This window comes from Nannospalax galili, unplaced genomic scaffold (genome assembly GCF_000622305.1).
Source record: "Nannospalax galili isolate Female #2095 unplaced genomic scaffold, S.galili_v1.0 scaffold271, whole genome shotgun sequence".
Classification (NCBI taxonomy): domain Eukaryota; kingdom Metazoa; phylum Chordata; class Mammalia; order Rodentia; family Spalacidae; genus Nannospalax; species Nannospalax galili.
This window is the reverse complement of record NW_008331789.1, coordinates 2420679-2435210: the sequence shown is the minus strand read 5'-3', so window position 1 is coordinate 2435210 and position 14532 is coordinate 2420679. Positions and strand designations below refer to the sequence as shown.

Below are 14532 nucleotides of genomic sequence, written 5' to 3'. Positions count from 1 at the left end.
GGAGATTTTGTCTCAAAAATACCAAAAAAAGAAATCAAGCATCTTTGTTGGGTTTTTTTTTTTTTTTTTTTTTCATGGAACATTTGATATCTAGCAATATTTAAAGCTTTTCAGTCTTCTTTTTAAAACGTTTTTTATTTATTTTTATTTTATGTGTTCAAGTATTTCTGGGTACAATGCCCAGGTAAGAAGAGGGAGTTGGATCCCCTGGACCTGAAGTAATGGACAGTTGTTAGCTACCATGTGGATGCTGGGAACCAAACTAAGTCTTCTACTGCAGCAGTCAATGCTCTTAACTGCTATGCCATCTCTCCAGCCCCCTTCAGTCTTCTTTTAACTTAGTTAACAAATGATCCTCTTTTTAAAGATATACTATTTAAAAAAATTTTATGTGTGTGAGTATATTTCCTGCCTGTAAGTATAACCCTGTCTTGCAGTGCCCACAGAAGTCAGAAGAGGGTGTCGGATCCCCGGGAACCGGAGTTACATACGATTGTTAGCCACCATGTGGGTGCTGGGAACTGAACCTTGGTCCTCTGTAAGAGCAACCATGGCTCTTAACTGCTGAGCCTTCTATCTAGCCCTGACATATGAATCTCTTGAACTTACTATGTCTTTGTTCATGAATTTATTTTAATATAAGGTAGAATGGTAGTCTTACGTTTAATATTAACTTTTAATTTTGACTTTTAAGGTTCTTGCCTTTGTAGTGAACATATTTATAATTGTACTTTTGGTTTGGGGATTGCTTATTAGAACATTCTTTTTTAATATTTTATTTTTTTATTTTATGACTGTATTGCCTACATGTATGTAAGTGCACCTGTGTTGTGCAATCCCCATGGAAGTCAGAAGAGGGTGTCAGATCTCCTGGAACTGGAGTTTATGTAGAGTTATTAGCTGCTATATGGGTTCTGGGAATCGAACCCAGATCCTCTTAAAGAGCAGCCAGGGCTCTTAACGCCTGAGTTATCTCTCCAGCCCCTTACTACAACATTCTTTTTCTTTTGTTGTTGTTGTTTTTTTAAAAATATTTTATTAATTTTATTTTTTGTGTATGAGTGTATTGCCTGCATGTGTTTAAGTGCAACCTTGTCATGCAATGCCCATGGAAGTCAGAAGAGGGTGTTGGATCCCCTGGAACTGGAGTTATGAATGGTTGTTAGCCACCATGTGGATGCTGGGATTTGAACCTGGGTCTTCCGCAAGAGCAGTCAGTTCTCTTAACCACTGAGCCATCTCTCCAGCCCCTAGAACATTCTTAGAAAGATAATGTGAAATAGGAAAGTTTACTGTATATGAGAGCTTTGGAATTTATTTTATATCTTTTAACCTCTCTAGTCATAACTGTATCTTAACCCAAACACCTCCCTTTCCCAGCGAGAATGACTTCATTTACTTTCATAGCTAGTAGCTTATTTTATTTGTAAACTGTTAATTATTATAGGCTTTTAAATTTGAGAAACAAATTTAAACAAAAATTAATATGATCTAAAACTTTCAAATGTGGTGGTGTATGCCTATAATCTTAGCACTTGGAGTCAAAGAGAGGATATTGTTTAAGGCCAGATTGGGCTATATAAGTAAGGCCCTGCCTCTAAAATCCAAAGGATGGAGATATAATTCAGGAATAAAGTGCTTGCCTGTCATGCAAGGCCCTGAGTTTGATCCCTAGAACCATCCCTACTCTGTGAGCCCCTCAGAAAAAATACATTAGTAAAGTCATATTATATTATAATTGTAACACTGTATAGTAAGTAGATGGCATGATCGGGAAACCATAGAAGTTTTATTGTGAGTTATGTAATCTGTGTAGAATGTTACTGGTTTCCCCAGAGGAAGAAATGTTTAAACTTAAGATTTGAATAAAACTAATGTATGTAATAGACTTTTCATTGCTGTTGAGATAATATTTAAGAAATTAATTTTATGGGTAAGAGAGATGCTGAGCAATGACTACTCTTGAGAGGATCTGGGTTTGTTCCCAGCACCCACAAATGGTGACTAAAGACTGTCCTTAACTCCAGTTCCAAGAGATCTGATGTCCTCTTCTCGCCTCTGCAGGCATTGGGTGTACTTGCATACATTCAAGGAAAATACACGTTAGATAGACAGATAGATGATAGATAGATGATTGATAGATAGATAGATAGATAGATACATAGATAGATAGACAGATAGATAGATAGGTATTTTAAAAAATTATGGGAAGGATTTATTTCATTTCATGGTTCCAGAAGTTCTGTGCATTGGGGTAGATGGCACAGCAGCAGAATGTCTTTGCTAGCTGTTTGCTTTTTCCTTTTCCCTTTGTATTATGCTCAAGCCTGTATCCTATAGGATGGTGCCACTTGTCTTCAAGGTGAATCTTCCTCTTTCCCTAATTAACTCTGGAAATATCCTCACAGATATATCCAGTGATGTGTTTTACTAGATGCTTCTGAGCCCAATCAGCTTGGAGTCAAGATTAACCATAATAGACATAGAACCTAACAGAGAATTTTTTTTTTTTTTTCCTGTGGTGGTCTAGTCAGGTGATCACACCTTCACTTTACAAATGTGAATTCAGGATTCTTATTGTAGCCCTGTGAAGTTTCATACTATTATTTGCATTTCATAAGGGTAGATTATTTGCCCCAATTCACACTGGTCCTTTAAACAGTTGCTCTGAATTTGTACTTTTAATGTACTTTGTGTCATCTCTCCTTAATGAGTAATTAAAGGCCTACTGTGGATGTTATAATGTCATATATGATGGGTAAGAGTTTAAATAAAGACTTGTGCTTTAAAACCAGGTTTATGTAAGAATTATGAGAGAATCGAGGGGAAAAGTAATTAAGGACCAGGTCATGTAAGACCTTACATAATCAAAGAATATGTTAGGGTATGGCGGCGGGTGATTTCTGTGAGATCGAGGCCAGCCTGATCTACATAGTGAGTTCTAGGCCTTCTGGGGCTAGAGAGACCCTGTTTAAAAGATAAAACAAAAGACACGGTGATTGGCAGCAGTGGCATTGGCAGACCTCAGCTTTATGTCAGCCCAGCACCAAGTTGTGGGTCGTCATGACTCAGTGCTTTGTAGCAGGCACGCATCTTTCTCCCTCCTCCCCAGGTGTTCTGCCTTAGATCTTTGTCTTAGTGTCATAAATATTGTGTCCTTAGATAAAGACCTAGACGAGCAGGATGGTGTGACCTTGGCCCAACAGGTTTGGAAGGTGTCCGTGGAAGGATCTGGGACTTTGTTTCTGGTAGCTTCTCTCCTAGCCTATCCCCATTTTGAACTGTGGTGCCTCGGCTTCCTTGGATACAAGTCCAAACAGTCCTGGACCTGACCCTGGCACTGGTCAGGTGACAGCTAGATGAGGCCAAGAGTAACATCAGGCAATGGGAAGAGCCTTGGCAGCAAGTGAAGCAGGCCTGTGATGCCTGGCAGAGAGGCCCAGGAGGCTACAGGGCGAGCTCCTGTGGCAGACAGTGACTGGCAGCTGGCCCTGCAGAAGAAAGAGGAGGTGGAGACCCAGATCAAGCAGCTGCAGGAAGAACTTGAGGGCCTGGGCTTGCCCTCACTGCCCAGGCTGCAGAGCTTGGGTGGTATCTCCCCAAGTTGCATTCCTTGCAGAGCCAGCTGTGCCTGGACCTGGAGGCTGTGCATGGGGTGACCTTCCAACTCCATGCCAAGCAGTGTGAGGCCTGTTGGGAGTGGGCCCACAGCACTGTCATGTGGCCCTGCCAATACTGTGTCTTTTGCAAACCATATGCAGCCAGTGCTCCCGAGTGCCCTACTGCAAGGGCCAGCCCTGCTCATGGCAACCATAGCCAGGCTCTACTCCCTCCCTAGTGAGCAGTGCAGAGGCCACAGCATACCTTGTGCTACTAGTGTCAAAATTGCTTCCAGTGCCACCCATGTCAGGATGTGAGTTCATACCCACTGTCTACCCAACAGCCTTTCATATTTTCTTATCCACTGTGTCCCAGGAGACAGTTTTAGCTGGTATTTTTATGTGCAGTTATCAGAATTCATCCATGTGACAATCATGGTGCTTCATTGGCCTGACTATCCCTGCTCTGCTGCACCCTCATCAGCTCCTGAAGCAATGGCAGGGCCCCCAACATCTTGGCCTTGGGCCCATGGCTCAGATTCTGTCAAGAATGTGTCTAGGGCTATGTACTTGAGCCCTTGCTGGTCAGCACTGAAACTGTCCCTGGAAATCTAGGAAGAGACATTTGTCCTGGCAGACCCTGCCCTCTGGGGCTGACTTGGGCAGGGCAGGTGCCCAGGTCTAGAAGTGGTTGACAGATTCTTCTCCCCTATGGCTTTGCCAAAGACTTTTAATAGCATTTTTAAAGTGCAAAGTGACTAGGTAAAACATTTTTAGTGACCAAATTACAATGTATTTAATGTAGTAGATTTAAAAGTGTTTTTAATATAAGACAAACTGATAGAAAAGCTCTATCACTTTTAAAGGAAGTGGATCCTTGACATTCCGCAGCTAGCCCACTACTTAAGATAACTATTGACCTTGTTTTAGTGACTATTTTGTTTTTAATTATAGTGATAATGATTTTTTAGCTCAGTACCTAAATCATGAATATTTTGTGCTACTGTTACAGGTTTAAGACTTTTTTATTTATATTTATGTACTTGTTTCCCATGTCAGGCCTTTGGTTTCTTCGGTGACAGGACAGTGTTTGTGACTGATACATTATCTGGACATTTTCAGTTTGTTACAGTTACAAGCACTAAGCATTAGATTGTAAGCTACTCTGGTTAGCTCCTTCTGAGGAGTGTGACCAGAGCTCTGGAGTTTCAGGGCTGACATTCTGGGCTGGGGTGGTGGAAGTTACAGGGCTGCTGTGCCACAGCTGGGAGAAGCAGGAGGTAGTGCCTGCTGCTTCCCATTCAGGGAGCTTTGCTGAGCGCCTGCTCTTCTAGGATTAGTCTGGGATCTTGAGGATAGGTGTGCAGGGGGAGGACCAAAGAATTTTCCTGAAGGAGCTGCATCGCTGATCCATCCCAGCCCTCCTGTGAGCTGAGGCCTCCCAAGACCTCTCCTGGATGGGAAGAGCTGAGGAGGGGAGTGATGGGCTCAAGACTTATGAGTAGATGATGGAAAGTAGGGCCTTGGGCTTAGGAACTGATGCCCTGTGTTGGTGGGCTCACCATTATCCTGTTGCCGTTGTCATTTGACTCTTCAGTGTTAAATATTATCAATAAATGATGATGTTGCAGTTTCAGGTACCTGTTGGCAGACCTTTCTTCCAGTGTGAATACGCATGTAGATTAACTTATGGAAAGCCCCCATGTGCGTTTCTTTTCAGCCATTAGTTGAGAATGTTATATGAATGGAATCTTCTTAACCTAGGTCATATTTATATTACATACCCATTTACTTGTAATGAATTGTTTAAAGTTAACACTTGTTTAATTTTTTTTTACACTATAGCATTTATGCAGTAGTTTATAGAATTCATGGGATGATTTTTTATCAGTATTTTTTATTTGAATCTTTAAAAAAAACAAAAGCATCTGCCTTTTTTCTTTTTTTCTTTTTGAGTAATTCAAAGACCATGGTGGATTCACTAGTATTTTAAGGACTAGGATTACTCTGTGTTTGAAGGATTGTTAGTGTTTGGAAATATGGATAGTTACAAAAGCCTAGAGAGGCATAATCCTTGGCAAACTTATAGATGTATGGCTTGAAATGATGGTACAGTGAGTACAAAAAGAAATGACATATTTGAGAGTCATTTAGGGTTTATAAAAATGAAGAAGGGGGAGTTCAGAATGTAGCTTAGGTCTTTTGCTTTGCATAGTTGGGTAGACGGTAGTAATATGAAAATGATGGAGTAAATGAGGAAGAAACTTTTGAGTAACAACTTTGTTCTACTTTGGACATGTTGAATTTGAAGAGCCTTTGGAACATTAAAGAGGAAATATATATATTAATTTTATGTCAGAACTTGAGAATTTGAAGATAGCTGGGCTAGTTCATAAATGAAAAATGGATGTGCATGGTTGGGTAAGATTGCCTAGGGAGATAAAGGCTAGAATGACAATATGCCTTAGACAAAGTCCTGTGGGAAGTGATTGTGTAAGGGATGGGCAGAAGATGTTCTTACTAATGCTGAATGTTTTATATCTTTTTTTAGAATGATGCTGAAACATTACAGAAGTGTCTTATCTTGTGCTATGAACTCTTGAAGCAGATGTCCATTTCAGCTGGTATTGGTGCAACCATGAATGGGATCATTGAATCTTTGGTACACTGGTGGCCTTTGAGGCTTTATACTCCTCTCTCTTATCATATAATGTGTTCATTAGGGTTCATAAAGATTGCCTCTTTACACATCTGATTAAAACAAATGCTGAACTATGTCTATTCTGACTACTTCATACTGTGAGGATTAAATGAGATAATGTATGTAAGGGACCTAGAACTTGGGCTGGAGAGATGGCTCAGTGGTTAAGAACACTGGTTGTTCTCACAGAAGACCCAGGTTTGAATCCCAGTACCCACATGGCAGCTAATAACCATCCATAACTCCAGTCCCAGGGGATCCAATAGCCTCTTCTGACCTCTGTGGGCATTGCACGACACTGGTACACTTACCTACATGCAGGCAATGCACGCATACACATAAAATAAAAATAATAAATAAAATTTTAAGGGAAAAAAAGGACCTAGGACTTTTTATATATGTATTTATTATTTTTTGTGTATGAATTTATTGCCTGCATGTTCATAAGTGCACGTGTGTTGTGTAATGACCATGGAGGTCAGAAGAGGGTGTTGAATTCCTCTGGAACTGGAGTTATGGATGGTGGTTAGTTGCCATGTGGGTTCTGGGAATTGAACCTGGGTCCTCTGCAAGAACAACCAATGTTCTTAACCATTTAGCCATCTCTCCAGTCCCAGAACTTAATGTTTTTAAAAGCTTGAAAAAATTATACTGGAAAGAGGACGAATATTTCATTTGTTAGTAGAGTAGATACTAAAACATACTAGCAGTACTTCAGGGGATTTTTTGCTGTATAGAAAGACTGAGAAGGTTATTTTGTATACCTTGTGTAAGGAATTTGTTCCAGCTGCCACTGCTTTTTGTTTTTCTTTTCCTACTAAAATGTCTTCCTTTATTTTAAGGGAAAATGGAACATTTAGATTAAATGTCTTAAATTTTACCACTTAGAACACTACATGCCACAAAATATATAAAGTTAGTACTGTATTTTAAGATTCCTTGAAATGAAATCAGGGTTCAGATTGCTTGCATGGTCTCTAAAGTGTGAGCACTGAAACCTTATGACTGTCTGATTGTTATCTCATGAAATGCCTATTGCATGTTATTTTGAATAAACTATTTTACGTATCGGAAGAAAATCTCATTTTAAGAGGGAGTTTGGGGATGATTCTGTCTCCCTTCTTCCTGCTTCTATACTTAACATATCTTGGTAGGATAAGAATGCCCAGCTGCTCTCTGGTAATCCTACTAGTAAGATAGGAATTGGGCGGATGTTAACATGTCATCTTTATATAGGAAATGAATTAAGGCATCATAGAACTAAGCAGTTTTATATTGTTAGATAATTATATTGGCTGATATAAATTTATAGCATTTGAAAATTGAGAAAAAATTGTGAAGAAACAGAAGAGATACACCGTAAACTTGTAAAGTTAAAAATACAGAGGATACAAAAAAAAAATTAGAGGTAAATTTTGCTCTGAAATCCCAGAGGTGTTTTAACCTGCTATACTAAGTCATACATTATAATTTATTTGTTTAGTCTAGAAACAGTAAATTGTTTGCAAGTCACTAATAATCCTCAAATAAATTATATTGTTGACCATAGTGTATAATTTTGTAATTAGTGCTAAGTTGTGCACCTATTTTTGCCACTTATGTTTGAGGTTATTCAATTAGTAGAGAAACTTGGGAAATTTTGTGTTAGGATCTGGCTGACAGAAATTTTGAAAATTTTATATAGATATTTGTATTATTAATTTGGAGCCGTAGTCAGAAGATTCAGATCGTAATTGGCTTATTTTTCTATTTCCTTAACTATTGTAATTTCCACTTTTATAATAATTTTCATTTGAAAAATAAATTTATTTTTTTAACAGTCAAAAATTTTTGCTGTTGTAGTCTGCAGTCTTTTATGACTGCAGTCTTTTATAATTGATCAAAAAGAAGCACTCTACAAACTGAAGTGAGACCTCGATCCAGTAAGATAGAAGCCACACAGTTAATAAAGGGCACTGTCCCTTCCTGGTGGCCGTTTTCTAAGTGAGAGGCATTTGGCTGCATTCATACAGACTTTTTTGTTTTCAAATGAAAACTTGCTTCTTTGGCAGTTTTCATAAAGGAAACAGTTTCTCTTGCTGAATGTAGTAGTTTTAAGATGTATCATGGGTTTTGGTGCTGTGTAACACAATGAATTGTTAACTAGCATGTGGTTCAGAAAACACAATGTAAGATTTTAAAGATATCTTCATGTTTCTTTTTATTTATAATTTCAAGCTTTCATAAAGTATACCAAGAATTTCATAAATTTGTTTTCCATGAACTGCTCTTTTTTGCTATGATAGGTCATTCCAACATTTAAGTCTCTCATAAACAGATACTTCTGGTCGTCTGGAATATTGACAGTATTTTAATTTGCAGTGTCTTTTGTGACTGGATATATTAATGTACCTCTGACTGGTGGTATTGGTAAATGGTTCAGAAGAGAAACTTGGTAAAACAAAAAAGTAATATTAAAGAAAAAAGGAATTTGTTACAATTTTTATGTTTTCTCTTTCCTTTCCCTTTTTTCATTATCTTATGGTGTAATTGGGTCTTGCCACATTGCCCAGACTGGCCTTGAAGTCCTGGGCTCAAACAATCTTCTTGTCTTAGTCTCCCAAGTAGCTAAGAGAGGCCATGACTATGTGTGGGTGCTTACTATTGTATTCAAAGGACATTTAAACTCATAGGTAATTCCCATTGTGTTGACATTAGCATGTAAGTAATATAAAACTCTAGAATATCACTTTCTGATAGGAGTGTAGCCATATGTAACCTTAAATTCTCTAGCAGCAAGTATGTCTAGATTTAAAAACAAAAAGGTGAAGGCAATTTTAATGTATTAGGGCATATCCCATCTACCAAATGTAAAGATTTGGTCATTTACTTATTTACTGATTAAAACTGTTGAGATATTTTACATTGTTGTTCATGCTATATTTTATAGCACATCTCAGTCTAGGCTAGTTGTATTTTAAATGTTCAATAGTCTGAATGGCTAGAGTCTACAGTAGTAGAACTTTGTTATTTTTATTATTTATTTTATATTTTGGTCTTTTTGAGACAGGGTTTCCCTGTAGCCTCAGCTGGGTTGGAAAATCACTGTGTAGACTAGGCTGGCCTCCATCTCAGAGTGATCTGCCTACCTCTGCCTCCCAAATGCTGGAATTCAAGGCCTGTACCACCACGCCTGGCTTAGTAGTTTTATTTTTTTCCTTAAGACAGTTACCTAACTGGCTTTGAATTCCTGGCTCAAGTAATCCTTCCCTAAGCTTTCTAAGCTAGGAACTCCTCCCCCTCTTTATACTACTCACCCAAGCAAATTCTGAATATACCAAGCTCTCTCTCCAGATTTTTTCATTTGGGATTAATGAGAAATAGCCAGTGATTGTGATATGAAATCTTACTCCTTGGGAAGGACATACACACACACACAAACACACACACACACACACATGAGAGAGAGAGAGAGAGAGAGAGAGTGAAAATATACAAAATTGAATGGTTTAATGATTTAAAACTATAAAAATCTGCTGGGTGTGGTGGCACACGCCTTTAACCCCAGCACTCGGGAGGCAGAGGCAGGCGGATTTCTGTAAGTTCAAGGCCAGCCTGGTCTTGAGTTCCAGGCTAGCTGGGGCTACAGAGAGACCCTGTCTCAAAAAGAGAAGAGAAAAAAAAATATCACAAAAATCTGCTAGGTGTGGTGGCATATGCCTTTAATACCAGCACTTGGGAGACAGAGGCAGGCGGATCTCTGTGAGTTTGAGGCCAGCCTGGTTTACATAGTGAGTGCCAGGTCAACTAGAGCTATAGGAAGACCTTGTCTCAAAAAAAGGCCAAAAAAAAAAAAAAAAAAAAAAAAAGAGGATAAAAATCTAAGACTATTGAAAGGGGGGATGAGTGTGTGTGGCTTAGTAGGAGAGTTGCTTCCCTAATAATTCAGAAAATATAGGAAGAATCTGTGGTTAGCTCAGTTGGTTAAAAGTATGGTAAACCAGCTGAAAGAGACTAACAGAAGAATGGTAATACAGTATTTAGATTGCAAATTATAAGGTTTTTATAAATTACTGTGCTTTAAATAAAATATAAATTTTTCATTGAGCTTATCTTTATTGAGTGCTTAATATATACTAAATGCTGGGAATAGAATGTGCATAAAATACAAAACATCAGGAAGGAGGACCTGTCATATTAAGGAGTTTCATCTTACTCCGAACATTGGGAACCCTTGAATCAGTTTTAGCAGATGTGGGATTAGATAAAGGAACTCCTCTGGCTATGTTCTATCTTTTTTTTTTTTTTTTTTTTGAGACATGGTCTCTTTGTAGCCCCAACTGTCCTGGAACTTGCTATGTAGATCAAGCTGGCCTCAAACTCACAGAGATTGCATCTATGTTTTATCAATTTTATATTTACCTCTTTTTCTTTTTTCTTTTTTTTTTTTTTTTGAGACAGGGTCTCCCTGTAGCCCCAGCTGTCCTGGAACTCACTATGTAGACCAGGCTGGCCTTGAACTCACAGAGATCCTCCTGCCTCTGCCTCCTGAGTGCTGGGATTAAAGGCATGTGCCACCACACCCAGCCTCTTTTTCATTTTTTAACTGAAAAAAATAAAAAGAATTATTTAAGTTAATAGGCAGTATGAAAATGAAGTAGCCCTACAAAATCATAGGGAAATTATAGTTTTGATTTTAATGTCATTGTAAATTTCTTGCCTGGTCAAAATTAATTTCTACTTCATTTTAGATTCTTCCTGGAATAGTAAGCATTCATCCTATAGTAAGAAATATGGCTGTTTTGTGCTTGGGATGCTGTGGACTACAGAATAATGATTTTGCAAGTAAACACTTTATGTTATTATTGCAGGTAGGATTTATTTTATGGCAAAGATCTCTCATATCCTTTTCCCAAAATGCTCTGTATCTCTGGTGATAATGTTAATGTTTTGAATATATTCAGATGTTCATTGATGAGTATAGACAGTCTTTAGGGACTCACTATTTAATCTTGATATCATTTTTCTCCCTTTGGTTTATTTTTATTTGTTTTTTATGTGTATGAGTGCCTGCATGTTTGTAAATACACCACATGCATGCAGTGCCAACAGAGGCCAGAAGAGGACGTTAGAGCCACTAGAATCCAAGTTAACAGTTGTTAGCCACCATGTGGCTGCTGGGAACTGAACCCAGGTCTTCTGCAAGAGCAGCCAGTGCTCTTAATCTTCTGAGCCATCTCTCTAACCACCGTATCTTGATTTCTTACCAAGGTATCTTAGTAGGAAAAATGAAATAACAATTTATGATTAATCATATATCTGGTATAGGTGCATATTATGTGCTAGCACTGTTCTATGCTTTGGAAAACAGAGTAGGTAAGTGATGAAGAAAATCAACTTAAGTTTGTGTGGCTGGAGCTTACAATTCCTGAAGGAGAAACACACAGTGAAAAATAAGTAGTATATGAGATAAAAATAGAGCAGGGCATCAGGAATATGAGGAAGGGAACAGAGGGACTGTTGGTTGATGAAGGTCTTGGTCATACGTCAGTATTTGGGCTCAGACCAGAGGAAAGTGAAATGAATGAATCTTGTAGACATACAGGTTTCTTTAACATTTTATTTTCTTTTTATGTCTATTCGTGTGTATGTATGTGTGTCTCTACAAGAGCAGCAAGTGCTCTTAACCGCTGAACCATCTATCCAAACCATATTTTTAATTTTTATGTGTATGAGTATTTGCTTGCATGTATGTATGCGCTCCATGTGCATGCCTGGTACCCATAGAGGCCAGAAGAGGGCATTCAGGTCCCATGGAACTGGAGTTATAGACAGTTGTGAGGCATCATGTGGGTGCTGAGAACCAAACCTGGGTCTCTGCCAGAACTGCAAGTGCTCTTAACCACTGAGCCATCTCTCCGGCACTTGTTTATTTTTAAAGGAAAAGCTACTTTGAATAATAATGGTTAGTCTTTTTTTTTTTTTTAAATGTTTGTGGGTATTATGCCTGCATATGTGTAAGTGTACCCATGTTGTGCAATACTCATGGAGGCAGAAGAGGGTGTTGGATCCTGTGGAACTGGAGTTACAGACGGTTTTAGCCGTCATGTGGATGCTGGGATTTGAACGTGGGTCTTATGCAAGAACAACCTGTGCTCTTAACCACTGAGTCATCTCTCCAGCCCCAATAATGGTTAATCTTTCATGATAGAAATATTGAGCTTTTCTTCCCATGATTTTGGAATTTCGTATTTTTTAACTCAAGATAGACTTAATCTTCTTATGTTTGTGCATGTGCAGAAGTTGATGTTATCTTCATCAATGTCTGTCCTTAAAATTTTTTTTGATAGATTTTTTTTATGTATATGAGTTTTGCTTTCATGTATGTTAAGTGCACCATGCCCATGGAGGCCATAAGAGGACATTGAATCCCCTAGAGCTAGAGTTCTGGATTATTGTTAGCCATGTGGGTGCTAGGAACCAAACCCAGGTCCTCTGCAAGGGCAGCCAGTGCTCTTAACCTCTGATCCATCTCTCCAGTCCCCTCCTGCCCCCACTTCTTTTGAGACAAGGGCCTTTCACTGAACCTGGAGCTCCTCGATTGATTTGGCTGAGTTGGTTGTCCAACAAGTTCCTTCTAGTGCATGCACAGCCGTGTATCCTACTTCTTATACGGGTAGGATCTGAACTTGGATCCTAATGGTTATGTGTGGTGGGCACTTTACCAACTGAGCCATTTCTCTAACCCCCAAACTGCTGGATTTTTTATGGTTCACCTCTATAGCAGAGTCTAGTTTGCAGCTGAATTTAATAAGCTAAGAGAGTAAAAAATTTATCTTCATTGAAACTTGAGAGTACTGATATAACAAATCTTCTCATTCACTTTAATCTACAGTATTTTCTTTATAAGTAGCAAAAAAGATTTCAGTGTAACTAGACGGTTTTTCTGGATCTTGGAAAAATGATCAAACTTGACCATAGTTGAAGGGTTTTTTTCTATTTTTGTAATAAAAGGAACAAACAATATAATTCAGCCAGACTTTGACTCTAGGATTTTTTTTTTTCTAATTCCAGGATTAAATTAAGGACTAAGACTGATAAAAAATAAATGTATATCTTTTTTTTAATTGAAATTTTAATTATACATCTAAAAAGTGTTGTTTTCTATGCACTAACACTTATTGAAATTTAATAAAAAAGATATTTACTGATTTTATTTACGAATTGATTGTTTTACTGAACTTTTTTTGGTGGGGCTTGTTTCATTATAGGTTTTGCAAATTGATGATGTCACAATAAAATTAAGTGCTTTAATGGCAATCTTTGATCAACTGATGACATTTGGAATTGAACCATTTAAAACTAAAAAAGTTAAGGCCATTCAGTGTGAAGGCATAGAAATAAGTGACGATGATGAACAAGAAGCAAAAGATGAGGACACTGATACAGTTAAGAATGTCCTGAAACTCCTTTCTGATTTCTTAGACAGTGAGGTAAGAAATAATTCAGCCCTGTGATTATAGGACATCATTTGCAGCATATGTTTTTTATAGTTTTTGTTTATATTTAATTTTTGTACTTAAACCTTGACACAATTTTATTTGCTTTTTAAAATGTTTTAACTTTCACATCATTCAGTTTTTCACTATCAAATTGGCATGCAAAGAATTGAAATATAAACAAAGGACTAATAAAGGGATTTTATTAATTTTTCATCTTTTACTCTGTAAGATGATTTTGGATTTGGCTTTATGTTTTGCCCCCAAGAATTTTAAATAATAGTTTAATTTTATATTGAGTAAAAGGCAAAAGATTTAACATGAATGAGCTTAAATAATTTTCCTTAGGGGTCCCTGGAACTACATTTTTGCAGCATTATATAGACCTTTAACTATTTTAAAAGTTTTATAATAATTGTATCTTTTCATTGTGATGGAGTTGACTTAATAAAACTAACAATTTAAAGTGAATAATTAATTGGTATTGAGTATGTTCACAGTAGAGTGTAGATACTTTCTCAAAGTTTAAAAACAATTTCATCATTCCAGATAAAAACTACCCAGTTGCTCTTTATTCCCCTTCTCACCAGCCACTGGATGCATACCCTCTGTTTCTGTGAATTTTACTATTCTGAACATTGTAGATAAATGCAACCATACAATATATCATCTTTTGTGTTGTTTTGGCTTCATTTATTATCTACATTGTAGCTTGCTTGCATCAATACCTCATTCCTTTTTGTAGCTGAATATT

General features: G+C 37.6%; 1 protein-coding gene and 1 pseudogene across 2 annotated transcripts in view; both read left to right on the top strand.

Moving 5' to 3' along the window:
- The window catches only part of Ncapg (non-SMC condensin I complex subunit G), a 53618-nt gene that overhangs the window by 27757 nt on the left and 11329 nt on the right, over window positions 1-14532 (top strand). The window contains exons 12-14 of one of the 2 annotated variants that reach the window (XM_008826860.3): window positions 6151-6261; window positions 11031-11150; window positions 13551-13772. In XM_008826860.3, the coding sequence (XP_008825082.1) occupies window positions 6151-6261; window positions 11031-11150; window positions 13551-13772 (453 nt within the window). The remainder of the gene's footprint in view (window positions 1-6150; window positions 6262-11030; window positions 11151-13550; window positions 13773-14532) is intronic. The other variant, XM_029560514.1, reaches the window with a different exon arrangement.
- Window positions 3033-3816, top strand: LOC103728893 (annotated as a pseudogene).